The 26162-nt window shown below is 53.3% G+C and overlaps 2 protein-coding genes across 5 annotated transcripts in view; one reads left to right on the plus strand and one right to left on the minus strand.

Moving 5' to 3' along the window:
* The window catches only part of TMEM63C (transmembrane protein 63C), a 32325-nt gene extending 21531 nt beyond the window's left edge, over positions 1-10794 (plus strand). For all 3 annotated transcript variants that reach the window (XM_077180525.1, XM_077180523.1, XM_054634707.2), the window contains exons 6-24: positions 1194-1231; positions 1644-1786; positions 2093-2144; positions 2585-2693; positions 3126-3199; positions 3304-3384; positions 3521-3641; positions 3758-3891; positions 4109-4231; positions 4780-4933; positions 5478-5584; positions 6351-6437; positions 6964-7029; positions 7154-7316; positions 7532-7637; positions 7838-8005; positions 8280-8395; positions 8530-8601; positions 8683-10794. In XM_077180525.1, coding sequence (XP_077036640.1) covers positions 1194-1231; positions 1644-1786; positions 2093-2144; positions 2585-2693; positions 3126-3199; positions 3304-3384; positions 3521-3641; positions 3758-3891; positions 4109-4231; positions 4780-4933; positions 5478-5584; positions 6351-6437; positions 6964-7029; positions 7154-7316; positions 7532-7637; positions 7838-8005; positions 8280-8395; positions 8530-8601; positions 8683-8895 — 2127 coding nt within the window. In that variant the 3' untranslated portion in view covers positions 8896-10794. The remainder of the gene's footprint in view (positions 1-1193; positions 1232-1643; positions 1787-2092; positions 2145-2584; positions 2694-3125; positions 3200-3303; positions 3385-3520; positions 3642-3757; positions 3892-4108; positions 4232-4779; positions 4934-5477; positions 5585-6350; positions 6438-6963; positions 7030-7153; positions 7317-7531; positions 7638-7837; positions 8006-8279; positions 8396-8529; positions 8602-8682) is intronic.
* Positions 10795-12935: 2141 nt separating this feature from the next.
* NGB (neuroglobin) lies at positions 12936-25093 on the minus strand. Of its 2 annotated transcripts, none has more exons than XM_077180530.1 (4): positions 23819-25093; positions 17878-17989; positions 16228-16347; positions 12936-15090 (listed from the first exon to the last, which is right to left on the minus strand). In XM_077180530.1, the coding sequence occupies exons 1-4, from the start codon at positions 23881-23883 to the stop codon at positions 14944-14946; spliced, it is 444 nt and encodes a 147-aa protein (XP_077036645.1). In that variant the 5' UTR covers positions 23884-25093; the 3' UTR covers positions 12936-14943. The 2 variants fall into 2 exon arrangements, with proteins under 2 accessions (XP_077036645.1, XP_054491219.1); XM_054635244.2 differs by lacking the exon at positions 23819-25093 and adding an exon at positions 19261-19628.
* Positions 25094-26162: the final 1069 nt, after the last annotated feature.

Here is a 26162-nt window from a genome sequence, read left to right on the forward strand (position 1 = left end):
ATTATTAGAAGTAAGAAGTCATCCTTTAAAAAGTCAGACTGTTCACAAATGAGGAAAGTCTCAACTCTGCCAGGTTAGATGTAGAATACACTAAGAGGGGAGAAGAGCAGTTTTGAGGAGAAATTTGTAGAGAGCATAAAAGTCTGGAATCACAGAATGGGCAGAGTTGAAAGGAACCAACATGGGTCATTTGGTCCAACCTCCTTGTTCAAGCAGAGTCATCCTAGAGCACATGGCACAGGATTGTATCTTGAGTATCTCCAGTGAAGGAGACTCCACAACCTCTCTGGGCAATCTGTTACAGTGCTTGGTGCTTTCTTCCAGTCCTCAGGCAGCTTTCCTGATCACCACGACCTTTCAAAGATGATCATGAGCTGCCTTGCTGTGGTGTCCACCAGCTCTCTCAGCAGTCACACATGCATCCTGTCAGGGCCCACAGACTTGTGGATGTCAGGTCTGCTTAGATGTTTTCTAACCCAATCCTCCTTCACCAGGGGAATGTCTGAAAACCCATGTGTGTACACAGCAACAGGGAATAAGCTAGTTAGGGCACAAGAACTTAGGTTGTCATATAGCACTCTACAGCAGTGCCCCCTCAGCACTTGCTAGTGGTAAAAAACATGCATTGAATGTTAAGGACTGTCATGGAAGGGGAAGAGGAGGGAGCTCTGGAAGCAGGAGCCTGTTGCAGTGATACTCCTTAATATTCAGAGGAAGCTGAAGTCCAGCAAGTCACCCCTGAAACAGTGGGTTAATGCTTGACTTCAGCTTCTTCTGCAAATCCTCCTGCAGCCAAAAATATGCACCTGACATCCATCAGGATGGTTGATGTTTGTAGAGAGACTTCCCTGTCCCTTTATACCCCTGCCCCAGCAGACTCCTTGTTCCCACTCACAGAAATTATCTTATCACTACTTTCAGGAAGGTTACATGGTCTATCAGGGCTGGAAGAGAGGTTGTGCTCAGCTTCCCATCAGCTCTTTGGAGTGTGTTTTCCTTGCTTCTCCTGAGGCAGCTGCCTTTGCCATTGGGTTGAGCATTGCTGAGCTGTCTTGGGCACTGCCTCCATTTGCTCAGGGCCACAGGCACTGCACCACTTCTGCATGTTTCCCCAGCATATGTTGTGACTCGGTCCCTCACTAGGGAGCTGGGGGTGGTTGTCCTTGTCTCATCCTGACTCTTTTTCCTTCTAGGGATTCTGTTCCTGGCTCCTTTCTATCTACCAGATGAAGTAAGTGTGTGTGCTTGGCATTATGGTCTTGCCCCACCGCTGCCCACCCATGGGGAACTGGTGCCCACAGGTGGTGGCCCATCACCAGGAGCTGCTGGGAGCAGTGGCAGAGGAGAGCCCTCTTAAAACATCCTCTCTGAAGAGAGAGCAGAGAGCTCACCTCTGCATTTCCTCCTGGCCCCTAGATCCTATCCCAAAGAAAAGGGCTTCAACCTCTCCTGATAGGAACCAATCCTGTAATGAGATGCAGTTGGAGGGCTTCTTGGGTCCCTCTGTGCTCAAATCCTTTGTGCCCCTGTCAGGGTGTCATGAGTTGGTGTGGGCTGTGGGAAGCTGGAGCAAGCCAGTGTCCCCATGACAGGAGGTGGTGGGGAGGAACCACCAGCACTGACCCCCACCTGTCTCTCTCCAGGGATGAGGAGATTCAGAGCAAGTGTGGGATCGATGCCACCACCTACCTCTCCTTCCAGCGGCACCTCCTGGTCCTGCTGATGCTGGTTTGCGTGCTCTCCGTGGCTGTCATCCTGCCTGTCAACTTCTCTGGGGACCTCCTGGGTAGGTGCTTCCCTAGTCACAGGATGACTCAGGAGTGCCATGCAAGCTTCCAAGCCTTTTGGCAAGCGTTGTGCCTCTGGGAAAGAAGGCAAAAAAGCCCCTCTCTCAGAAGCCTGCATGTGAGCAGGAGCTCACCCTCAGCTGGGTGACAGAGGAGCATAAGAGGCTGGGAAATTCAGGGCAGTGGGGGCTTGGGGATCTGAGAGATGGAAAAGAAGGGACCAAAGACCACAGCCAATAACTGCAAATGGACATGCACACTGCACTGGGTTCTCTTAACCTTCTGCTTCTCCTCTTCCTCTGCAGGACACAATCCTACCCACTTTGGCCGGACAACCATCGCCAACATCCCAACTCAGTAGGTGCTCCCGCAGGCAGGGGGGCTGTGTGTGCTGCTGCTGTGGTGGGCACTGCTGGGAGCACCTAGGCACAGAACTCATCACAGCCCAGTGCTGGGGACAGGGACAGGTCCATGTGAGCCACACACCACTCACACTGGCTCTCCTGTCTCTCTGTACTACATGAGCACAGTTAGGGCAGCCAAGACAGTGGCACTGCTCTTGCACCCCACTGCTGGCAGAAGTGCTCTTGGGGATGTTGTGTAGCTGCGTTTCTGTAGGATCTCAGTCAACAGCCTGGGTGCTGCCCCTCAAGTTCCTGGGGTGAGTGTCTGACAGCTGGCACTGGGAGGTCCTGCTGGGTGGAAGAGGGGCCATGAGTGAGATGCTGAGTGCCAAGCTGGTCCTTGTGCCACATGCTCACCACAGTGCTCACTGATCCCCACTTCCTCTCTTCCAGAGACCGTCTTCTGTGGCTGCACAGCATCTTCGCCCTAATCTATTTTATCTTCACCATCCTTTGTATGGCTCACCACTCTGTCCACCTGGAATACAGAGAGAATGAGAAGGTGAGAAACCACCCCTCCTCCAACCCTGCCTTGTTCAGTGCTGCTAATGGCCAACTTCTTGTTTTGCACAAATGCTGGTCCCAGTAGGTACAGAGGTTTTTAGGAACAGCATGAAACTGGGCTGGCAGGGAAAGGTGTGGCTGATTTTCACCAGCTTCTGGATAAAGTGACAGCCTGGAGGCAAATCTCTCTCTCTTGTCTTGTATCTTGAGACTGTAGTTCTGCTGTATCCATCTGTCTGGGGTATGGCATTATCTGGCTGTGCCCTCAGGGTTTGGGACTGGGCATTGAGGAGATCTGTGCTGACTTGCCTCTGGGGTGGCAGCTGGTGGCCCAGCTCGCTGCTGGGTGGACAGGATAGCAGCATTATATCCTGCATCTCCATCCTGCAGATCCATCCTGCAGATCTCTTTGCCTCTTCTCTTCCCCAAGGTTGCCCGGACACTGATGGTTACCCACATCCCCAAGGAGATCACAGACCCTTCACTTATCATCAAGCATTTCCAGTGAGTAGCCATGTGCCACAGCCTTGCTGGGTGAGTGGCAGGCAGGTGGCAGGGAGTGTCCCTGTCCCCTGGCTGCTGGTGCCACCATGTCCTTGTGCTTGCAGCGAGGCTTATCCCAGCTGCACCGTCACCAATGTCCAGTTCTGCTTTGACGTGCGCAAGCTGATGAAGCTGGATGCAGAGAGGTGAGTGCATGCACGTCCGTGTTGCCTCTCTGGGAGTGTGTGCTGCTCCTGCCCACCACACCAAGGCACCCAGTCTGGGTTTATGTTTGTCTGTCTGGTGCTCCCCACATGACCTTTGCTATTGGCTTCCTGGCAGGCGCAAAGCAATGAAGGGGCGGCTTTATTTCACCACCAAGGCACAGAAGGAGGGGAAGATCATGATCAAAACTCACCCCTGCGCCCGCATCTTCTGCTGCCGCTTCTGTGGCTTTGATGAGGTAGGAGGCTGCAGGCAGGGCTGCAGACAGCACACGTGCACCACGGGCAAGGCAGAGCATGGCAGCTTGTCCCTGCCCCAGCCCCGTGCACAGCACAGCCCTGGCTGCTCCCACAGGTGGATGCTGAGCAGTATTACGGGGAGCTGGAGGAGAAGCTCACAGATGAGTTCAATGCGGAGCGCAACCGCATCACACTCAAGCGGCTTGATATGGCCTTCGTCACCTTCCAGGACGAGCGGATGACAGCTGTGTGAGTGCCCCTCATGCACAGGCTATGGGGATGTCCTTTAGCCTGTTGGCCACCACTGCCAGAGAGCTGGGGCACCTTGCCAGCTTTTCCCACCAAAGCCAGGCAGTTGTTGATCTCTTCTATGCCTCTGCCATCTGCGGCATTACCTGCCCTGTTAAGGCTGTGGGAAGCATCTCGCAAGAAGTGAGACCTGACCCCTGGCTTCCTCTTCCTGCAGGATTTTGAAGGACTACAGCCACATCCACTGCCGCAAGCACCCCCAGCAGTCCTCTGTCACCACCGTGGTCAAGTCACACCACTGGGGTGTTCGCTATGCCCCTTCACCCAGTGATATCATCTGGTGAACCCCCACGGCAGAAGGGAGGGAGGCAGGGGGAACAAGCAGATATGGGGAAGCCCATGTCCATACCTATAAGGAGCCCATGTACCTGGCTATAAGGAGCCTATGCCCATAGCTATAGGGAGCCCATATAGCTGTAGGAAACCTGTGTCTGTATCTGTAGGACACTTTCCAAGGGTGATGGGGGCTGAAAATCCCTCCTATTGCCATAGCAGAAGTCAGCAGGGTCAATTGGGGTGATCCTCCAAAGGTGGCAGGGCCCAGCCAGCTGAGATTAGGGGTGATTGCCAGACTCTGATTTGTCTGGCCTGGTTCCAAAGCCTCCTGATGGTATGAACCTCCACTGTGGCTATTCTCTGGTTTGGGGGGCTCTGCATACAACAGCAAAGCAGCGAGGGGAGGGGAAGAGGGCAAGCTCAGAACAATGTCTGCCAGGATGGGTAGTGCAGATAGCAGGAGGCAGAGCTTCATGAAGCTATGATGGGAGGCCCAGGACACAGGGCATTTCTTCCTCCTCATCATGTTCAAGTTGTGTTTTCCTCTTACAGGGAGAATTTATCAGTCCGCGGCACATCGTGGTGGGTGCGATTCATTCTGCTTAATATCTGCCTGTTCATCCTTCTTTTCTTCCTCACAACGCCAGCCATCATTGTCAACACTATGGACATGTTCAATGTCACACACCCTGTGGAGAGCCTCAAGGTAGTCCCTAACCCATGCCAATTTTCCTGAAAGTTTGTAATTTCCAGGCTTATCTGTGACAGGTGGAGGGCACTAGCTCTACACTGTCCTAAGATAAGCCATCACCAGGATGGGCATTGATGGGAAACAAAGTCATTGATGAGATCGTGTCTGTGCTTGCTATCCATCCCCTTCTCATTGTGTTTCCAGTGGCAGAGCCCTGGGGCAGCACCTGAGCTTTGGTGCTGGTGCCTCCATGGAGGCAGGCAGGTTGCTGTCCATTCAAAAAGAAACATTTGGAAAGAGCCCAGGAGATGTCAGGAGCTGCCAGCAGCACAGCCCCTTCTTGCTCATTGACCTGTGAGCTTTTGGGTGGGCACTGGGGCTCAGAACATGGCTGTGGTGCCCTTGGCTGGTCTCAAGTTCTTATTTCCTGAAACAAATGCCCCTGCTCAGGGAGGGGATGCTCCAGCCTACCTGCTGCACAGACCATTGTGTGCAGTCTCCAGCCTGGCTGTGCTGTGGTGGGTTGCTGAGGGGGTGTTTGGCCTCTCTCTTCCTGCAGAACCCCATCATCACCCAGTTTTTCCCCACGCTGCTGCTCTGGGCCTTCTCCGTCTTCCTGCCCTTCCTTGTCTACTACTCAGCATTCTTCGAGTCTCACTGGACAAGGTAATGTGCTGACCCCCACAGTCCCCCAGGGCTGCCACAGATGGGAGGAACTGCAGTGGAAGGGGAACCCAGCCTGCAGGGAGGCAGGCAGTGAGCAGTAGACCCCCACAGTGGAGCAGAGCCCCCTGGGTCCGTGCACAAAGGAGCCATTTGCTTCCCAAAGTCCTCAACACTTTCAGGCTACTGACAAAGTCAGTTGGTTTTAAGATGGATCTTGAAGATGGAAGAAGTTTGTAAGAGGGATGGTGTGATGGTGGACTGGCAGCAGCAGGGCCATCCCAGGCATGCTTCCAGTCCTCCAAGGCAGAGGTATAGGTTCATGATGCCCAAAGTAGGGGAAACTGCCCAGCTCCTACAAGGAGCTCTCTTTGTCTTGACCCTCCATCAGCCACAAGCCCTGTGCCTCATCTGATAAGTCTTTGCAGGAGCTTTGTCACCACATCCCTTCTTTTTTCTGGAGGAAACAGGTTATGAATTCACACTAGACCCCCACCTGCCTCTTGTTGGGTGTCTATACCAGCAGGGATGGTAGGAGAGGGCAAAGATGAAGGAGATGAGAGGCTACAGCAGATTCCTCATGGTGACACACCCTAGCCTAGGAGAGTCTTTGCAAGGCCCCAGTGGATGTACAGACCAAATGCACACAGCATTGTGAAGCAGGGAGTAACTCCTTGGTGAAAAGCGAGACCAAGCCCAGCCCCTCACCCCACCTTCTGCTCTTTCCCAAAAAAGTGCAATGTTCTTTTCTTGTCTTCCCTCTCTGCAGGTCAAGTGAAAATCAGATCACCATGCACAAGTGCTTCTTCTTCCTGGTGTTCATGGTCATCATCCTGCCCTCGCTGGGTCTGAGCAGGTACAAACCACCCTGCCATGCTGCTCTCCCTGCTCCTGAGCTGCCAGGATCACACCTAGGCCCCTCACCCCTGCAATCCAGCCCCAAAGGGCTAACATCCCATTGCCCTCCAAAACACAGCAATCTCTGGGGAGGAAAACACTCCTTTAGCAGTGCTGAGCCACTCATACATGGTCACATCTGGGAACTTTCCTGCAGAGGAGTGGAGCAGAGCAGTTTACCAGGCTGCCATAGCTGACCCAAGGGGGCTGGTGGCAGTGATCAGCTGCTGCTTGGGTTCAGCAGACCCTAAAAGGACCTGGTCAGGTCCTGCATAGCTCCAGCTACAGTAATCCTGGCGGCCATCCAGGAGGGGAGCACACACTCCACAGTGGTCTCGTGTGGCAGAAGGGGCTGCCCTGGCAGTGTAGGGTGCAGAGGGTTTTGCCTGCTCAGGACAGGGGAAAAAAGCACGTGCCTGCTGGGTGTCTCACATCACTCTGTAGCTCCCCCTCTGTCTGAGCTGCTCCTCTTCTGTCCTCTCCAGCCTGGACCTGTTTTTCCGCTGGCTCTTCGACACCCACTTTCTGGATGAGGCTGAAGTCAAGTTCCAGTGAGTAGCAGGAAGCTCCCAAACTTCCCAGGCAAGCGGGAGCACCTGTTGTCCACCGCCAGCAGCTCTTGCACCTCCTGCCTGAGCATTCTCTCACTGTGTCACCTCTCTGTCCCTGGGGCAGGTGTGTTTTCCTCCCAGACAATGGCGCCTTCTTCGTCAACTACGTAGTGACCTCCAGCCTGATTGGGACGGCCATGGAGCTGCTGCGCATCCCAGGCCTCCTCGTCTACACTGCTCGCCTCTGCTTCGCCAAGTCCGAGCCCGAGCGGCTCCATGTCAAGCGGGTATGTGGCTCTGGTCACCCGGGAGCCTTTGTGACCCCAGCACAGCAGAGATGCACGCACTGGAAACTCAGGCTGTCGTGGTTCTCTGGGGATGCTTATGGGGACTTCTTCAGGCCCCTTGGGGGCTAGTGGGGGTGAGGCAGTCCCATGGGCCAGGTGCAAGTGCAGGCTTTGCAGTGACAGAGGTGGCAATTACTCTGTTGGTTGTGCCCCAGAGCCAAGCATACCAGTTCCAGTTTGGACTAGAGTACGCCTGGACCTGCTGTATCTTCTCTGTTGTCATGACCTACAGCATCACATGCCCCATCATTGTCCCCTTTGGTGAGTATGATCCCATGCCCATGGTCCCAGCCATGCCAAGAACAGCCTCTCCCAGGCACCAGCAGCAGCACGGGAGTGCAGGCTTCCTGCATGGTACAGGAGGGCACCCTTGGGCATCGTTCCCAGGGCTTGCCCTGCTCTCCCTGTTGCCTGGCTGTCCTCACTGCCATCCATCCAAATGGCTCCTCTTGTCCAACCAGGGTTGCTCTACATGCTGCTCAAGCACATGGTTGACCGGTACAACATTTACTATGTGTACATCCCCACCAAACTGAACCAGCGCCTCCACGTCGCCGCCATCAGCCAGGTCGTGGTGGCCCCCATCCTCTGCATGTTCTGGCTGCTCTTCTTCTCCGTCCTGCGCCTCGGTAGGGAGAGCCTGGGGCTGTGCCCTGCCACTGCTAAGGGTCCTGTCTGGTGTTTGGGGGTGACAAGCCACTGGTGTCTCCCTTGAGTTAGGCGTGGCATGGAGGGTGATAAGGGTAGTGTGAAGACCTGGCAGATGAAGGAGGTGTCAGCTTGTATTTTGGGAAGGGGGTTGAGAGCTTGTAAAACCCAAAGTAGGCACCAGCCTGGGGCTCAGCTGGACATGCAGCAGGTTCTTGGAGGCTTATGTGCTGCCCCAGTGTCTCTGTGCTATAGGTCCCACCCGGCCTGTCACCCTCTTCACCTTTGTGGTCCTCCTTTCCTGCATCATCTTCTCCTTCTTTGGCCTCTGCCTGAAGAAGCTGCAGCCACGGAAACCATCAAGCTACCAGGTGAGCGCAGCCAGCCACTCACTCTGTTCCTTCACTCCTGGCCTGCCATGGGGGATCTGAGATAGCACCTGGCTGTCCCTAGTCAAAGCTGGGCCCTTCCAACCATGATTTCCTCATGGCCTCCTTCCCCTCAGATGTCTGACCAGTCTGAGGGCGCCTTCAATGATGTGGAGCGGAGCAGTGTTTCCTCCACCCCTAACTCCAATGTGAGTACCCCTCCCCAGCCCTGCTGTGGCCATCTGCTCTCGCTCCCCTGGGTCCTGATGGCCCCCTGCCCCCCGGGGCAGCTCTTTGTGGCCACCGTCCTGCAGGAGCCTGAGCTGAGCCTGACGCCGGCAGCCTCTCCGGCACACCAGTCCTATGGCACCATGGGCAACCACCTGGAGCCAGCGGAGGATGGGGAGGATGGGGGGCTGCAGAGCTTCGAGACAGAGCTGGAGACCGTGGAGGGCGAGTACAGGAGTGGCCCCGTGATAGAGAGCCAGGCTCGCTACCAGTGAACATCCCTGCCACAGCTGAGACTGACTGTGCTGAGAGCGGAGGATGTGCCCTGGGGCAGGAGGGAGCCTTCCCTGCACTGGGGGGGCCACCTTGCTGATGGGGCAGGGGATGACAGGACTGATGTGAGGGAGAGACCCCATTGCATGGGCAGTGGCAGGAGGGTCTGATGGTCCTTCCTGCTGCCTGCACTGGCTGAGCCCCCTTGTGCCCCCCTGTCCCCACCTGCCTCTTCCAGCACACAGTGGCAGGTGCAGCAGTATAGGGAGAGGGTCTCTCTGAGAGGCCATGCTTTTGGGGGCAGGAGGGAGGCCCTGTCCCCTCTGAGAGGAGGAAGCAGCCCAGACAGCCCAGATGAATGTGCCTGCCACCACGCTGTCCTCTGGGTCTTCAGTGGCAGGGGACAGCCGCCCATAACCCTTGCATCTCACCCCAGCCATCCACTGCTCAGGCAGCTGTCCTGCTGCCTCCCCTGCTGCTGGCCTGCAGGCTGCTGCCTGCCCCTGCTTTGCCCATTTCAGCAGGGACTGCTGACATGCCTGTGCTTTGGTGGAGGAAGTGAGTGTCCCTACATCTGCCACCAGAGCCCCTACATGAGCACCAACAGCCCTGCACCAAGGTAGGCATCAAATGCAAGCCCAACTCTTCCTCGACCTCCCACCCCATTCCCCCATTTGCTGTACAATGCCTGTGCCCTTGGGCTCTTGAGAAGTGGGAGGTCAAGAGACAAGTGTGTTTAATGTCTTTGAGAACAGCTCCTTTTCACTCCTCTTCCCTGGCAGCACCCTGTCATGCTCATGCTCTCACTGGGGCTGCCCATGGGACCCAGAATAGCTCTGTCCTAATGCAACAGAACAGGGGGGACAGGTGGAGGCTGGCAGGACCTGGACTTCGAGGTCCTCCTGGTCCACCACATCCCGCCTGTCTGCCCTTGTCCACAAGCTGCAGATGTGGGATGCTCCCCCAGTAGCCACACTGCCTCTCAAGTGTGAGTCCTGCTGTGATTAGTGTAAATGTGCCATTACCTGCCCAGACAGCATCCCTGGAGTTTTCCAGCTCATCCAGAGTAGCTGTGGTGGCCTCTGGGGATGAAGGTTTATCCTCATTCTCCTCAGCTCCTCTCCCACCATAACCCACCTGGGCATGCTGGCTCCTCACTCAGCCCTGCTTTGGCCTCAGGGCGATTTTCCTGTCCCTGATTCTCCTGCTAGCTTCAGAGCAACCAGAGTTGCATTGTCCCAGGGCAGTGCAGGGAGGGAAGGGAGGAAGGTGCAGCTCTGCCAGCACCAGGGCTGCTGGCATGCCAAGTGCTGTTGTGTGAAGGCAGATGCTCCTTGGCACTGGTTAGCATTAGCAGTGCCACTGGGAGGAGGGGTAGTGTGCCAGTTCTGGGCTGGGGAGGAGGTTAAGAGGCAGCCCAGCAGTGAGAGCATTAAGGGGGCCCTTAGGACGTTCCTGTGGGGCTGGTGGATCTCAGCTCAGCCGGCTGGCAGTCCCATGGCCCCCCCATCCACGCTCCTGCACGCTGGGGCGGTGGCTGCGGCACACTAGCCACAAAGGGGTTGCCTCGGGGGAGCCTTGAGCTCAGATGCACCCTTTTAATCCCAAAAAGTTCCCTGGGGGGTTTGTGGCCTCCTGCCCAGGTGCCCCCGTGGCTGCCCACAGCTCAGTGAGCTGCTCCCCTCACTGCCTGCTCCAGAGGCAGCCCCAGGCAGGGCACAGGCATGCTGGTGGCCTCTCGGGGGGTGGGAGCAAGTGCCTGCTAGTGGCACTGTGTCCTCGGGAGCTCGGGCTGCTGGTCTGATTGCCCTTGGCTGCCCCACTGCAGGAATGTGCCAGAGGTCTGTACCTTCTCGTGATTTATTGCTATGACCGTGCCTTGAATAAAATGACTTCACCCAGCTGCTGCCTGGCGTCGTCACCCCCATGCGTCTTTCCTGGCACTGGTTTAGGGGGAACCTTTGCCACTGGAGCCTTTTCCCACCTGTGGGCTGCTTTTGACCCTGCCTGGGCCATCCTGCACATGCTTCAGTGGCAAGGAGACTGTTTGGACACATCCCCACCTCCAGACTGCCCACTACGATCCCCTTAAAAACAAACCCCAACACGTGGGCAGAAGCAGCAAAGTTTCAGGAGTGGGAGGGCACCTCACTGTGTCCCAGATAGACTGGCACAGCCCTTGGCACCATCCCCCCATTGGGGGTGGGCTGCAGTCCTGGGACACTCTTGTGCCTTTCTTGCCCACCTTCTGTCATCAGTCACTCCATTAGCAGAGCTGGCTCAGAACACCACCAAAGGTGCAGATGCTGCTTGAGGGTAGCAGGAGGGAGGCCTGGAGCCCCTCTGGGACCACAGCAAGGGTCAGGGGCAGGAGGAACTCATCCCATCTGAGGATGGAGCAGGTGTTCCCAAAGCTGAATTACCCACCAGCAAGTCCCAGGGAAGGGTGTGAACACCATTTTGGAAGTTCTTCTCTAGATTTTGAGAGAACAGTGTTCTTTTCTGCCTTTCTCCCTCCCAAAATACATACTATTTTTTACCTGAATTCCTGCTTGAATGATTTGCCTCTGGTTTCAGCATGTTCCTCATGCTGGCTCCTCCACAGCTTCCCTGGAGTAGCCCTGCCACTCTTGGTTAATGGCACTGGGCAGGAGGCATGGGGAGGGCTTCCCTTTGGGTGAACACCTGGGAAATGTAAAACCCATCGCATGCCCCTACAGAGACACGGTTGGCAAGGAGTGGTAAACAGAGTTAACACAGGGCAGTGCTGTGCTGGGGAGCTGGGCAGGAGCTCTGGCTGGGAGCTGTGATTGCCCCTGGCTGCAGCTTGCCTGAGCCTCACACTGGGGAGCTCACCAGGGCCTGCTGAGGGGTGTCAGCCCTGTCACACTGCACCTCTGCCTTGAAACCCGCTCACAGCCCGCTCCCTCAGTGCAGCCTGCGCACAGAATCCCTCACAGCCAGGCCCAGCAATGGCATGGAGTCTCCCACTGTGCCAGCTGCTGGCAGGCAGTGACAGGACCGTCCCCACTGGGCAGCAGCCACAGCAAAGGGGAGTCTGTGGGAGCTGTAGCAAACCTCCCTGCTGGCACAGGCAGTCAAAGATGGGAGTGCTGCTGGAGGCTGCCATGCTGGCCCTACCCTGCAGTGCCAGGTTTGGGCTCCCACCACCAGTCCTGAGACCAGGAAGAGTGGGAAAATTAACTTTATCAATGACCCAAAGGGGGTATTTCTTTAAATTCAGATCTCTGCTGCTCTCCATGCCCTTCACAGCCCATCACACATTGCCTTTTGGAACAATCCCATCCTAAATGGGCAGCATGACTCTCTCAGGATGTTTTTCCTTCTCTCCTGTGCCAGGGCTGGCATTTCCAGCCTTTGGAAGACGCTATTACAGACCCTGGCCTGGCTTCCCCACTCGAGGCACCATTCTTCCAGCATCAAGTGCCCAACTCTCACAGGGCTGGAAACCCATCATGTCAAAGCTAGAACATGCTAGAAGACAGAACCTCCTGCATCCTCACCAGCTGCTCCCTGGGCAGGGCTGCTGGAATAACTGCAATCCAGCTGGCAGGGTGGATCATGATCCATGGAGCCAGACAGGACTCCATTATGAAGTCCATGCTCTGCTGCTGATGATGAGCAGCAGTGGATGACCAGTGGCAGGTGACCAGCAACAGGTGAGCCTGTGCTATGTCAAAAAACAAAAGCAGAGTCTGAACAACAGAAAAGGGATTTTTAGGCTGATTGCTTAAAATTCTGATTCCATTAGAGATTATCAGGCTTGAAGGGTCTGAGCAATCAGTAGCAGGGTGCCTCCATTAGCCCCTCCACTGCTCACGCACTCAATTTCCAGGCACAAAAGCTCCCAACATGCTTTGGCTGGCAGATTCCTTCTCATGTCAGTCAAGCTGCACTACACAAGTGCTCCCAGTGACCAATGTCTCCAAAGTTAAAATCAACAAGAAACCAGTACACTCCTCTCTGGCATCCTTTTTTTCTTGTCTGCTTGGGCCCTTTATATTAAAATAAACACAAGGCATCAGAAAAGGCAAAGACTCACTGTTGTTTTTTAATAAACAGTAGAGCTGGGTACAAGAGGCACACAAACCAGTTCTCTTGGGAGTTACATAAAATGCGGCACAGAAGAGCAGAAGTCAAGGAGCTGGGAAAGCTGGAGGGAGCAGAGATGGTTTGGGTAGTAACACCCATATCCCACCCATCACAGAGCTGCCTACTTGTCGCATAGAGCCAGGAGGTGTCCCATGATGCTGAAGGCAGATGCCCCATAACAGGGTTGCAAAGAGGACATTCCCAAACCCTTGTGCCCCCTACTGTGCCATCAAAGCCCCAGCTCCTCCATCCCTCACTGCTGGGTGCAAGAATGGGGAGGACTTCACCTGACCCAGCTGATGGAGAGAGCCATGGGCCAGGATGGACACCACCACACTGCAGGGCTGCAGGGGCAGAACATGGCACCATGGGGAGGACAAGGAACCTGGGGATGTTCACTGCCTGTTTCACAACACCTATTAACTTTTCTCCAAACACAGCTGGGGGGCTTTTTGATGGTAGCCCATGGCAGGGCACTAGAGACCCATCTTACAGGGCACCCCTTCATCCCCTCCATGGCAGGGGCCTAGGAGACCTCAGTTATGTTGAGCAGGCAGCTTTCTCCTGCCCCAGAGTGGAGGACATCTGAGAATAGAAGGAATGTGTCTTCAGAACAGGACCATCTCAGACCTCAACACTGGGCTCCTGTCCTGAAGAAGAAGCAAAAAAAGGGTACTGCCTGTAACTGAATAATTGCTCCATGACCTCCTCTGGGGCTAACAGTGGCCAGAAACATTGTTCTTCTTGTTCCACAGTGACTTCCCCATAAAGATGAACTCTTCCTCAAAATGCTCAAGTTCAGCCCCTTCACAGAGCCCTCAGGTGCTGCCTCTCAGCAGTTTTCTGGGATTTCTTCTAGCAGATGCTGTCTCCTCATTGCTGTGAGTGTGAGGAACTCTGCAGATGGGCACTGTGAGCAGCTGGGAAGTGCTCCAGTTTCTGACAGCATCAGCAGAAAGATTCCAGCTATGCTTCCTCTGGCCAAGAGCCAGAATTTCTGGAAGCTGTTGCTATGACACGATTGCAACCTTCATTTTTAAGACATCTTTTCCTTGGATTTATTTTATTTTCCTAAACACAAAGCAGTAAACAGACATTGCTACTGCTGCTGTTGCTGCATTTCAGATGGCTCTAAGGTTAAACCAGCTGGCCAAATAAACACAAAGCCTTTAAGCTGGCAGCCCAACCCTGCCAAAAGTAGTCTCACCTTGGGATTAATGTGACACCATTGCCTGAAGCATTCCTAGGAAACCTACTGGGTTGTGGCCAATCTGACACAGGGAAAAGCCAGGGATCCCATCCAGGTCAGAGGCAAGGAAGAAAAAAGCACCAGGATTAACCATCTGGTAGTCATATATTGATGAAGGGAGAGGGGGAAAACTCTCTGCAAGGTTTGAGGACAGCCACATGGTGTGACAAGCCTTGCTCTCTTGCTGCCTTTTGACCTGGATGGAGCCAAATCTGTCACTGCCACAACTGAACCAGGTGCAGCAGCACAGGAGGACTGAGCATGTCAGACCTGGCAGGTAAAGCACAGCAAATAGGATTTTGGGCAAATAAGCCCAAGAGGCCTGTGCCAGCTGTCACCTACCTAGGGTGGGTAGCAAGAGGAGGGAAGATGAGCAAGCTAAAACCCAGAGTAGGTACCTGGGTGTTGGTGTTCCTGAAGGAACTTGGGGCAGGGTGGCATACCTGTGCTATGGCACTGCCAGGCTCTCTGCAGGGACAGGCCCTGCCAGCCCTTAGCAAAGGCAGAGACACGCTCATGTTGAAGCAGGATGGAACCAGGTGTGAGCCCTGCAGCAGTGTGAGTGGCAGAGGCAGCCATGGGCTGGGGCACACAGAAAGACAGAGGTGGGGAGAGGCAGCGAGTGTGGTGTGAGACTGCCCGTGCTCAGGACCGCTGCATGGTCAGGGATAGGGATGGCTGGCAGGACCTAGTCCCCTTCTGGAAGGGTCTCCCAGCCACGTTGCATGGCTTTCACCACAGCATTGTAGAGTTTGCTCCAAGCTTCCTGCACCTCTGGGCTGAAGGCAGCACCAAGGCATTTCTCCAGCATGTATAGCAAGGACTCGCCGACAGTCTGCAAACCAAACAAGGAGGTGTCAAGCTCAGCACCAGAGGATGACATTCAGTCTCTTGTCTCACTTTGCCACCTTTTCTGACTTCTCCAGTTGCAGGGCACCTGCTCCTCTTCCACCAACAGTACCAGGCCCCTCCAGTCCCTGGCTCATCAAAGGGGGCCCAGAACCAGCCCATGCCATCCTCTTCCCCTGCCCTATGCTGGCCCTCACCATGGATGAGTGTGGAGTGGAAGTCAGGGGGCAAGGGCTAATACTGCACATGTAACCCAGGGGAGAGGTGCACATCCTATTTCTGTGGCTCCCAGGTGCAGGTAGCTGGCCCCATCCCTTGGCACAGCTGTGGAGCAGCAGAGCTGAGCAATGCCCTGATGTCAGAAGAGTGGATCAGAATCCATGCTGAATGCTTAGGGCATGTCTCAGTGCCTCAGGCTTCTCCACAGGGCACTGCTCCTCACAGAGCTGGGAGCAGCCCCATGCAGGAGCACCCTCCCACTGAGTGCAGGGCTGGTGGGCATCACTGCCCCAAACAAAAGGGACCCTGCTGCCTCTGAAGAGAACAAAAGCTAGCAATAGGAACGAGCCAGGTGTGGTTAGAAAGCTTTTCTTCAGCCCACTCTTTCCAACTGCATTTCTGTCCATGCTTGACAGCAGGAGAGGAGTGATCAAGGGTTTAATATGGAAGATGCTTGGGTGTTACTGGCATGGAGGAAGCAGGGGCTGAGGTGCAGAAACCCCATCCCAGTGCAGACACAGAGAGGTGGATGCTCCCTTTTCCAGGTGGGGTGAGGTTTGCCCAGAGCATCAGATGCAAAGGATCCAGGGCAAAGGCTGAGCCTGCAGCCCTGTGGCACAGGAGAGACTGCAGTGTCCTAAACCATGGTGCTCTTCAAGCAGTGGAAATGCTTTGCTCCCATCTGTCCTTTCTGCCTGGGCAAGGGCAGAAAACAAGGGGAGCTAAAAGAAAGGTTTCCCTCACTGGGGCAGTGGCACTACATTGGTATCAGCACCTTGGACAGGCTGCTCTGAGCCATCAGCTCTCTCCAGACAGCTGAAGCCAGAGGAAGGATGGGGCAGCTGAGGGCTGCAGGCAGGGTTGAACAAACACAGCCACAGTGAGACAAGGGAGAACACCTCACCGAGAAAGACTCAACCTTCACACCAACTGCCTGGTGCTTCTTGCCAAGGTTGCAGAGATACTCTTCCAGGCAGGACAAGTTCTCCAGGTGGCTCACAGCAGCATCAATCACCAGCATCACCTAGCACAGGAGCAGAAAGGCAGAATGGCGTTAACAGAAAGGTTCAGCTTCCTTCCCAGAGGAAACAAAGTGTCTGATCCTCTACTTCACCCATGTCAGCCGGACCCCCTCCCAGGCCAGATGGCCTCTGAGCTTTTCTTTTCTCTGCTGTGATCCATGTGTCCCATCAGTGAGGCTGGAAGCAGCACACACCACATCCTTCCATGGGACACCACCAGAGCTGCACAGCAAGCAGCACTGCTGACCACCCTGTCCCAGAGGGGATAAACAGCCATACAGCAGAGCAGTTGCAGGTTAAGACTTAGTGCTGATGCAGTCATTAGAACTCCCAGGACTCCAGGACAACTGCATGGGAACCCCAGAAGCTGCCAGGACCAGAGTTTCCGATTAGAAATTGCCAAAATGGTGCAGTTGTGAATAAGGCCACTCCAGTTCTAAGATCAGCCAAGCTACTTTGAAGAGATGGGTGGGGAGGACAGCCAGGTCTCTTGACCTGGTCTGGTAAAACACATACCACAGTCTCCCAGGAGCATTAAGAGTCAAATGGAAACAGGACAGAAAAGATTTAATGAAAGATGAAGGGAACAGACACAACAAATTAGAAGAAGAGATTAAAGCCAGGGCATGGTTATCTTGGCAAAGCCAAGAGGTGATAGAATTGTGCACTGTAATTTCAACAGGCCATTTATCTCCAACAAGAGCAAAAAACTATTTCAGCTCAAGGCAATAATCTCAACTTTGCCAATAAAGAGAGGCTGGAAAATAACAAAAAGCTTGCAGCTGCTATCAGAGGAGCTCAGTCCTGAAACAGCCTCTTAACAAGGAATAAAGACAGGCAAGCAAAGCACCAAAGTGGTTTAAAGATGGAGCCAGGCAGTTTATGAAGGCATCTGCAAGCCAAGGCTGTGCTTTGTCCCAGTGTGGCTTCTCTTCAGGGTTCAGCAAAGGGTCTCTGCTGCACCAGGTGTGCTGTGCATGCAAGAGCCTCTCCTCAGCATAGCTCCTTTCTGTGTTTGGGGTTAGGGTAATGTGCACTGCAGCACTCCCTTGGAGGCTCTCTGAGAGGTGCTGTGTGCCTGCTGGCTCTGCAGCTGCATCAACAACCCCTCCACAGCAGCAGGTCCAGGGTAACCTGGCCCATTGCCCAGGTCTGTGCCACCTCCTGGTCAGCGTGGGGCCAAGCAGGGAGCTTCACTCCTCATCTGGACACAGGTGAGCTCCCCGAGACACCTCCACAGTAGGAGAAGGATTCTTCCAGCTTTCACAGGAAGCAATCCACTCTCGGATGAGGGCATGGAAATCAGCATGGTGTCTCTTAGCCACCATAACCTGCATTCTCATTCCCTCCCCACTGTTGTAGGGCACTTTGTCCTGGCCTTCTGCTAGCATGAGTAACCCCCTGCAGTTACCATCTCAGAAGGAGACTTCCATGTGCTCCCTGGTCAGACACACCACAGTCCCAAATCCTTGCCTAAGGGTTTCATCCTCCATGGAGGCTGTGCTCCAGCCATGCCACAGCCCCTTTCTCACCTTCCTGATGTGATCCAGGAACTCAGGGGCAGAGAGGCACTCCTGAGGGCTGGCAAACTGCTTGCAGTTGTACTGGAAAAGGGGCAGCAGGTCAGGATCCAAGTCAAACAGCCTGCAAGAGCAAGAAAGAACACCCCATCTTCTTACTTCCTCAGCTTTATTTAAAGTGCCACTCACCCCATCAGCAACTCACCCACAGCCTACTTCTGCCTCTCTTCCCACCTACTGATCCATCTCCAACTGTAAAAGGTCCAAAAGTTCTGAAAAGTTTTAGTTGGGGCAATCCAGATTGCCTATAGACAAAAACCTCTCTGTTTCTCTAGCCCATAACCCCAGCTCTCAGATACATATTTATGGCACCTGAGAATTGGCACCCAACCCTCTGGAGGGTCTTCCAGCCTGGCTCTTCTCCTCAAAGAGTTGGCTGTTATCTCAACTATTCCCATTCCCACTTTTTGATCCCCTTGAACCCAAAAGCTCCCAAATCGGGGAAGCTCCAGCAGCCATCTGGACCAAGGGGGGAATGTACAAACTCAGCTGATGCCCCACTCCCCAGCACCATTACCAGCTCCCATGTCCTCTCCCCCTGCCCCCTGCCCCATCTCCCTTGCCAGTGTGTGTCAGGCACAACAGGGATTCAGTAGCAGCCACCCAGGTAGATACAACTGGCCACCAGTAATTCAGGCAAGCCTGTCTACTCCTTATCCTGCACATTAAACTACTGCATCCCTCTACCCCACATTCTTGTCACTGCTCTAGTCCTGCTCTGGGAGATTTTGATCTCTCTCGCTCCGAAAGCTGCTCATCAACTTTCCAGTTGTCCTTTTTAAACGACTTTTCATTGATTTTTCCTTTTTTCTCTTCACATAATTAATACATTTATCTGCTGAGGAGAGGCAAGAATCTGGGTATCAGCCATTCCATCCGGCACACCATTTCCTCTGCCCTGCGACTGAATGCCTCCCTGGCGGCCAGGTCTGTTCCTGGGGCCGCACAGCACTTCCCTGGTACGCAGCCCTTGGGAGAGCAGAAGTCGCGGTGTCAGGGCGGGGGATCAGCGGGCAGGAGCGCACAGAACCTGCCCGCCGCTTCTCGCTCGCTCTCCGTCTCCGCTGGCAAAGTTCTCCCTGGCGAGGGCCGGGGAAGGCAGGCCAGCAGCGGGGAGCGGAGCCCCCGGCCCTGCCCCACCCGCTGCCCCGCGGCACCTGCGGCTCCCCGCGGGCCGCCAGCCGCGGGAGGGGAGAGGGGCCGGGCCGGGAGCGGGCCGGGAGCCATGCCAAGCGCAGGGAAGCGTTTCTCCCCGAGGAGCGGAGCCGGGCCATCCCTCCCGCACGGGTCGGCGCGGCCGGGGCCGGGGTGCGGTGGGCGCATCGCGCCGCTCACCTGCTGAAGAGGACGAGGCCGTGCTGCTCGGGGCTGCCGCTCAGCCGCTGCCAGCTCTCCCGGATCAGCGCTCGCTGCCCGCCCGACAGCGGCATCCCGCTCTCCATGGCGGGGCGGGGGCCCTGCCCCTGCCGCCCGAGGCGAGGCGCTGGCACCGCGGCTCCGCGGGCGGAGGGGCCGGAGAGCTGCGGCCGCCCCTCGCTCGCTCCGCGCCCCCGCCACGGCCGCAGCCGCGCTCCGCCCGCCGGCACCGCCGAGCCCGCGGCCGCCCCGCTCCAGCCGCGCCGCCCCGGCCGGGAAAGGGAGATCTCACCGAGTGTTTCTCACTCGGGAGAAGGAAGGAAGGAGGGATGGAAGGAAGAAAAAAGAAATTCGAAATGCCCAAACTTCCCTATCCCGGGCCCGCGGGGCAGAGCAGAAAGTTCAGCTGGTTCACGGTTGACATTTTCCGTCGCCCTGATTTTACAAGTGAAGCAGCAGGGCAGAGCCGTGCCAGCAAGGAGACCACCGGGACCTGGCCACCTTTGCTCACCATCAGCACAGCTCCCTGTGAGCAAAACTTTGCCTGGGAGGGCCTTAACGATGCTCCACAGCATCCTCTTGCTTTTGGCCACTTCCACTGAGACCCTGATGCCACACAGCCACTTGCTGTCTCCACAGACAGATGCAGTCTAGACACTGCAAGGTACATGTCTAATTTAAGGCTAATTATGCCAGCTGAAGCAGGCAAAGTTGTTAATAACAGATGAGAAGACATGACATCTTTGTCAAATGTGTTCAGGATGCACAGACTCTGCTGTTCAGACATCGCTTAATTTGGCCGCAGGATTTACGCAGAACAGAGGAAACAAAGCAAGAAATGGCAAATGAGGTCCCAAGCAGCACAAGGGAAGTCAGGAAAGTTAAGGTTTCAGAAGGAGAGAGCAATACAAAAGTGCAACTATTACTGAAACCATCACAGTCTGCACCAAAATGACAATTGTGCTGATCTTATTACAAGTTCTGCTTCTGTACATCAGACTTATTTCTGGTAATCAGGAGAAAAGACAGAAGCCTCTGACCCATCCCAGAGGCACATTGACTAAGTGTAGGCAGAAAGGAGGCTCTTCTTGTGGGAGAATTGAAAACATTCCCTGGGAGAAGACAAGTTCAAAGTCTCAATGTTATGTTCTCAGCCCCAGCTTGTCTCCCAGGGGCCTTTCTCCTACAGAGCTGGAGTGACAGCACTGACTGCATTGACAGCAGGAAGCCACCTGAGATGGCTCTGCAAGTGCCAGAATAAATTACCTGTTTTCTCAGGATTTTGAGACCTCACATTCTCAGCACAGACCAGACAAGATGCTGTGCAGGAAAAGCTCCACATGTGTTAAAGGAAGCTGAAGAACCCTGTCCTAAAATTGGGCACTTGAGTCAGAACTGATGGGACTGAGGAGTCAGCTAAAACAGCATCTTGGCTGTGTGGTTTCGAAGGGCATATTCCCACCGAGAGCTGATGATAAATAACTGCCGTGATAACCGCTGAAGCGGCGAGGAGCCCGAGAGGGCATCTGGAAGATACAGGGTTAACCCGAGCAGGGCGGAGACCAGCCCGGCAGCGACACGGCAAACATTAACCTTCAGCTGTCCTGCGGGGGCAGGAGCGAACCAGCAACGAGCACCAAGTGTCATCCTTGGTCATCTGTGCAAGGTGCTCTGACATTTCAGCCACTTGTCACAGGCACGCAGACACTGGAGCTCCACAGAGCCTGGCTGGACAGTTCAGCCTGGCCCTGCTAACAATAAAGGGTAGAACAGACAGGCAATGGCGTGGTGCCAGGGTGCTGGAAAGGAGCATGGAGAGTCATCCAGGCCACAGGCTACTGAGGAGCAGAGTTGAAGCACATATGTGCAGTCACAGCAGCAGCAACGAAGGCTTGATGATTACTTGCCTAAGAACTTTCGAATACATTCGGAGCTGGCTGATAGTGAAGGAAGAGAAACTCCACAAAAGCAAGTTGTAGTTAAGAGTGATCAGTTCCTGAGGATTTGTTGGGATGTGGGACACCTTTGCTCCCATCCACATAGGGCACCATATCAGCTACCCTATCCCAGGGCAAGAACAAAGAACAGGTTCAGCCCTTGTTTCTGACAGAAAGGGTGTCTCAGACAATAGCAGTGAAGCTGGGATGGCAAAAGAAAACGTTGGCTCTTGTCCAGAATGATGTCCCTGCACTTTCCCTCTGTGCTGCAGGTAGGTGCAAGGCACAAGTGTCAGATCAGATATAAGGGCAGCAATGAGAGGGCTGAGACTGATATGCCTTCCTTCCATGGAAAACAGGAGTGCCTCAGCTGATGAAAGGGGCAATAGTCTGGCCATATTCCCACCCACCTGTTGGTACCCAGACTGGTACCCAAACCCCACACAGGTATGACACACAGTAGAATCCAAGAACTCTTCCCTGCCCACCAGCAACAGCTCCTTCTGGGCAGGATACATTCAGGAGCAGTTTCCCATCTCCCCGGACTGTCTCTCAACAGTGAATCCACCCCTTTGCTGCCTTCTGGCACTGATACATCTCCACACTCTTAAAAAATCCTGTATTTTTTCCCCTGTGACAGCATAGGTCTTCCAGCACAGGAAGAAAGACCTGCAAGGAGGGACTTGAGAAGGGACACAGGGAGAGCTCAGGGATAAGAAATGTTCAAAGCACCACTCAAAGGATTGAAAAGACCAAGGGTTTGGGAGAGACAGTGCTCTTGCCTGTGTGCAAAGCAGCTTCTCCCTTGCAGTTATGTGGCTGTCGGAGTTCCTCCTGCTGTCACAGCACCAAGGCGCTGAGAGCACAAGTCTAGAGAGGATTTCAAGTGCAAGGAAGCAAACAAGAAAACCTCTCTTCTTGTTCCAAATGTTTTGTGAGCCTTCAAGCATGAGAATCTCAGCAAGAGCTTGAGCATTGCAATGCTCTGAGGTCTGAGGGGTTCCTGTGATGGTTCCCAGCTCCCTTGGCTCCATGTACCTAATCTGGCAGTTCAGTTCTTTTCTGAGCTCCTCTTGGATTCCTGCAAGACTGTCCCTGGAGCTCTCATGAGTGAAGAACAACCAAGTCAGCAGCACAGACTGCTCCATCTGTAGGCCACTTGAAGAAAGGGGAGGGAGGTTTTTGGAGAAATTCAATGAGATGCAAAGAGAATGATAATGCTTTTTTGTGCATTGGGAGAACACAATTTTATCATATTTTTAGTTTGTACTGGGTTTCATCCTTGTAATCTACATCCACTTTGAGTTACCGTACCAACACTCTTAACCTCCTTGCCAAGTGTCAGCTTTACTTGCTCAGTGTCTCAGTTTACCCACATGGAAAGAACATTGCCCAATCTCATAAAACAGAGTGAGAGAACTAGGAGTAAGCTCACAAAGTGAGCCCAGTCCCCAGTCCATCACTCAGGGTTCACAGCCCCTGAAGAACAACCCTTCCTGCCCAGGGAGGCCCTGTGTGCCTGGCCCAGGGATGACTGCTTTGCCTGTGCTGCTGTGGCACCATCAGTTTTCATCCCAGCTGCTGCACTAATAAACCCATATCTCCCTTTGAACTCTTGCTCATTTCCAATTCTACATCTGTGAGTGTTCATAAATAATGACACTCTGATCTATCTGCCTCAGGCTCCCTGCTCACTTAGGATACAGACTCCTGGGCTTGGCTCATCCCCTTTGTTTCCCCTTTTCCCCAGTCTCAAAGCCAGATTATGACAGGTTCTCTTTTTCCCAGACTCCCATCACCTCCCATCCCATCCTCAGGTGGGGGAAAAATCATGCAACATTCCCAAAATTCTTCTCAAGCAACCCCTCAGGCCATGGTGCAGCACAGCTCAGTAGCAAAGCCAGTCATGAAATATGGTTGCATAACAAGAATCAAAAGTGATGCAGGAGGTGATAGTCTTGTCCATAACATTATTTAGATGAGCTGCAGAGCTTGCTTACTGTCACCATGACTGTGGAGAGAACAGGGCAGCACTACCACCCTCAGTGGTGGGGATCTGGGCTAAGGGGAGAGGGACAGGCAGAGGGAGGATTCAACAGTAGAATAAAATGAAAACTTCTTTTGAATTCAATTTGCTAGACATCCCCAGCTTTATCCTGAATATCCTATGGCCAGCTAGGGAATATTTGTACAGACAGGTGAAAACAGTCACAGTGTGAGAAAAGTCAAAGGGGAGCACACGGAGCTGTTGGACCAGGCTGGCACACTTGCAGATGCTCAGACCTTACCCCAGATGTTATTTACCTTGGGCTCCCTAGCACAGTGATAACCCAACACCAACAGGCTTCTTCCAAGAAGCAACCTCTGCCTTTTGTAAGGCACTCTGCCAAAGTGAGTGCAAAGAGTTCAAGACCATGTCAGTCTTGACACACAAGCTGAACTTGGTCATAAGACACAGTTATGCAGCTGTGTGCACCCCAGGCTGGTGGGATGCAAGCACAGAGCTCTCCAGCCTCATTAGCTCAACATGGTGCTCTAGCTAATGTGCCTGGCAACTTGGCAAGCATTGTGTTAGCACAGTTACCTGGCTTCTGTCCTACCTGGGGATGATGCACATGGTCTTGGATCTTCCTCCAGTTGTCCTTATGCTTCTGGACTGGCTCATCCTTCAGCTGCTGAAACATCATGGCAAAAGCTTGTAAAAGAGTGCTTTATTCATTGTGGAGTCTCCTCTGTAGTTTCCCCCCTGGATTTCTTGTTTCAGAAGCATTGCTGGTCTCTCAAGTGGTCATCGATCGTCTTCTCTCTGATCTCAACTCTCTTTGTTCTCTCCCTCCTTGCAGTTTTAATTGACATTATTGATTAGGCCATCTCTGATAAATGTTTGACCTACAGCGGTAGTCGCCAGGAATAGCATTTTGGATATGATCTATTAAAACAAAGATTGTGTAATTTACTGCACCCATTCCTTCATGTCAGGGCTGTGCCAGCATCCCCACATTTCAGCTTTGCACTCAGCCATCTGGTCTCAAAGCAAAACCCCCTGTATTATTCCTTCCATGTGTGGGACACTTCTGTCTTGAGACTTTCTCCTCCTCACCTAAGCCATTACAGCTTTGGGGCTTTGTCAAAAATAATTCTCCTGTTCAGTGAGGAATTTTTCACCTGCAAACTGCACTGCTAGGTTCACCACTAAACCATGTCCCCAAGTGTCACATCTATGTGGTTTTTGTACACTTTAAGGTATGGTAGTTCCACCACTTCCCTGGGCAGGCTGTTCCAATGCCTGACCACCCTCCGAGCGAAGAATTTTTTTCCTCATATTCAATATAAACCTGGCCTGATACAACTTGAGGCCATTTCCTCTCATCCTGTCACTTGTGACTTGAGAAAAGAGACTGATCCCCACCTTGCTGCAGCCCCCTTTCAGGTACTTGTAGGGAGAGAAGTTCCCCCCATAGGTCCTTCTCTAGGCTACACATCCCCAGCTCTGTCAGCTGCTTCTCATCAGAGCTGTGCTCCAGATCCTTTACCAGCTCTGTTGCCCTTCTCTGGACAGGCTCCAGTACCTCATAGTTTTTCTTGCAGTGAGGGATCCCAAAAGTGAACACAGGATTTGAGGTGTGAGTGCTGAGAAAGGGACAATCATTGCCTTGGTCCTGCTTGGCCACACTGTTTCTGATGCATGTCAAGAATGTACCATCTTAATGCATGTTCATATTATCAACTGATGCTCCCCCCTTCTCAGCAGCTTTCATTCTCCACCTTGTAATGGAACAGTTGTTGTCCCTAAAGCACTGCAAGGCACCAGCACACTGCCAGGGTGTGACTCAGCTGATCCAATACAGATGCTTTCATAAGGACACATAATCTAAACTCCCATTCTGGTCAGTGGAGAAACCCAGGTACTTAAGAACCACCTCACCCTAAAATACATGGTGAAAAAAATAGGTCAGGTGAATGAAGCCTTAAGACTACCTTTTGTCAGCTGCATGACAACAAGATGACAGGCTTTGGATGCAATATAAAGCAATGACTGCAAGAAGGATAAAAATGGAAAAGCAATTTACAACAATCATAATGCTTGTCAGACTTACACCCATTCTATAAAGCACAAACTTTCTGCGCACTACATGGCCCAGAGCACAGTCAGTGGTGGTGTATTAGAAAACAATTCCAATGTGTACAACCACAAACCTCAGATGTAGACCAGGCAGCAGTGGTAGGTGTAGCAAAGATGAAATCCATATGATTACAGCATATGGACCTTGGGAGACTGATGTTGGAAGACATGGTTTGGATTGGGAAACCTTATAGTTAACCAAAGAAAATGAAAAGGAGGTCATGGGAGATTGAGGGCCAAAGGAAGCAACTTGTATGGGAAGTTTCTATTTGGTTAGAAAATAGAAGATTAAGAAACAGCTTGAAGACAGAGCACAAAATCTATATTAAAACACCAGGTCATAAAAGAACCTCATTCTTGTTGAGGAAGAGATAACAGGGTGATGGCTGGAATCTAAAAGCCTACAAGTCTGGTAGGTTCAAATCAAGTGCAAATTGGAATCAGTCACCATTGTTCACCCGTGTGAGATCATTTACCTGCAGAAAGAAGCCATTCTTCCTTTAGAGGGCAGTGAGAAGTAAAGTTTTACTTCAGATATTATCAGCATTTTACAAACAATACTTCCTTCTTTTTTGGTCATCTCCCTACATTCTAGCACAGCCTCTGTATCAGCAGTCCTCCCTTCCAGAACAAAGCCCTGATCAGACAATACCCAAAGAGCAACTTGCACTGTGTGGAGCAATACAAGAAGTCAATAGGCTTTTCAGTGACCATTTAATAGCCTGTTTGATCACATTACAGGCCACAGTCCAGTTTTAGCTGTCCTGGCTGTACTTCAGCAGCCCTTGGAACATATCCAAACAGACTGGTTGACTCTCCTC

This window comes from Agelaius phoeniceus, chromosome 6 (assembly GCF_051311805.1).
Source record: "Agelaius phoeniceus isolate bAgePho1 chromosome 6, bAgePho1.hap1, whole genome shotgun sequence".
NCBI lineage: Eukaryota > Metazoa > Chordata > Aves > Passeriformes > Icteridae > Agelaius > Agelaius phoeniceus.

Bases quoted from the DNA above. Each gene is read 5' to 3' on its own strand.
- NGB (XM_054635244.2), bottom strand. From the start codon at position 19,367: ATGGAGAGCGGGATGCCGCTGTCGGGCGGGCAGCGAGCGCTGATCCGG. The intron at 17,990-19,260 runs GTGAGCGGCGCG...TTGCTCTTGCAG, and splicing joins GGCCTCGTCCTCTTCAGCAG to GCTGTTTGACTTGGATCCTG. The intron at 16,348-17,877 runs GTGAGAAAGGGG...CTCCTGTGCTAG, and splicing joins TCCTGGATCACATCAGGAAG to GTGATGCTGGTGATTGATGC.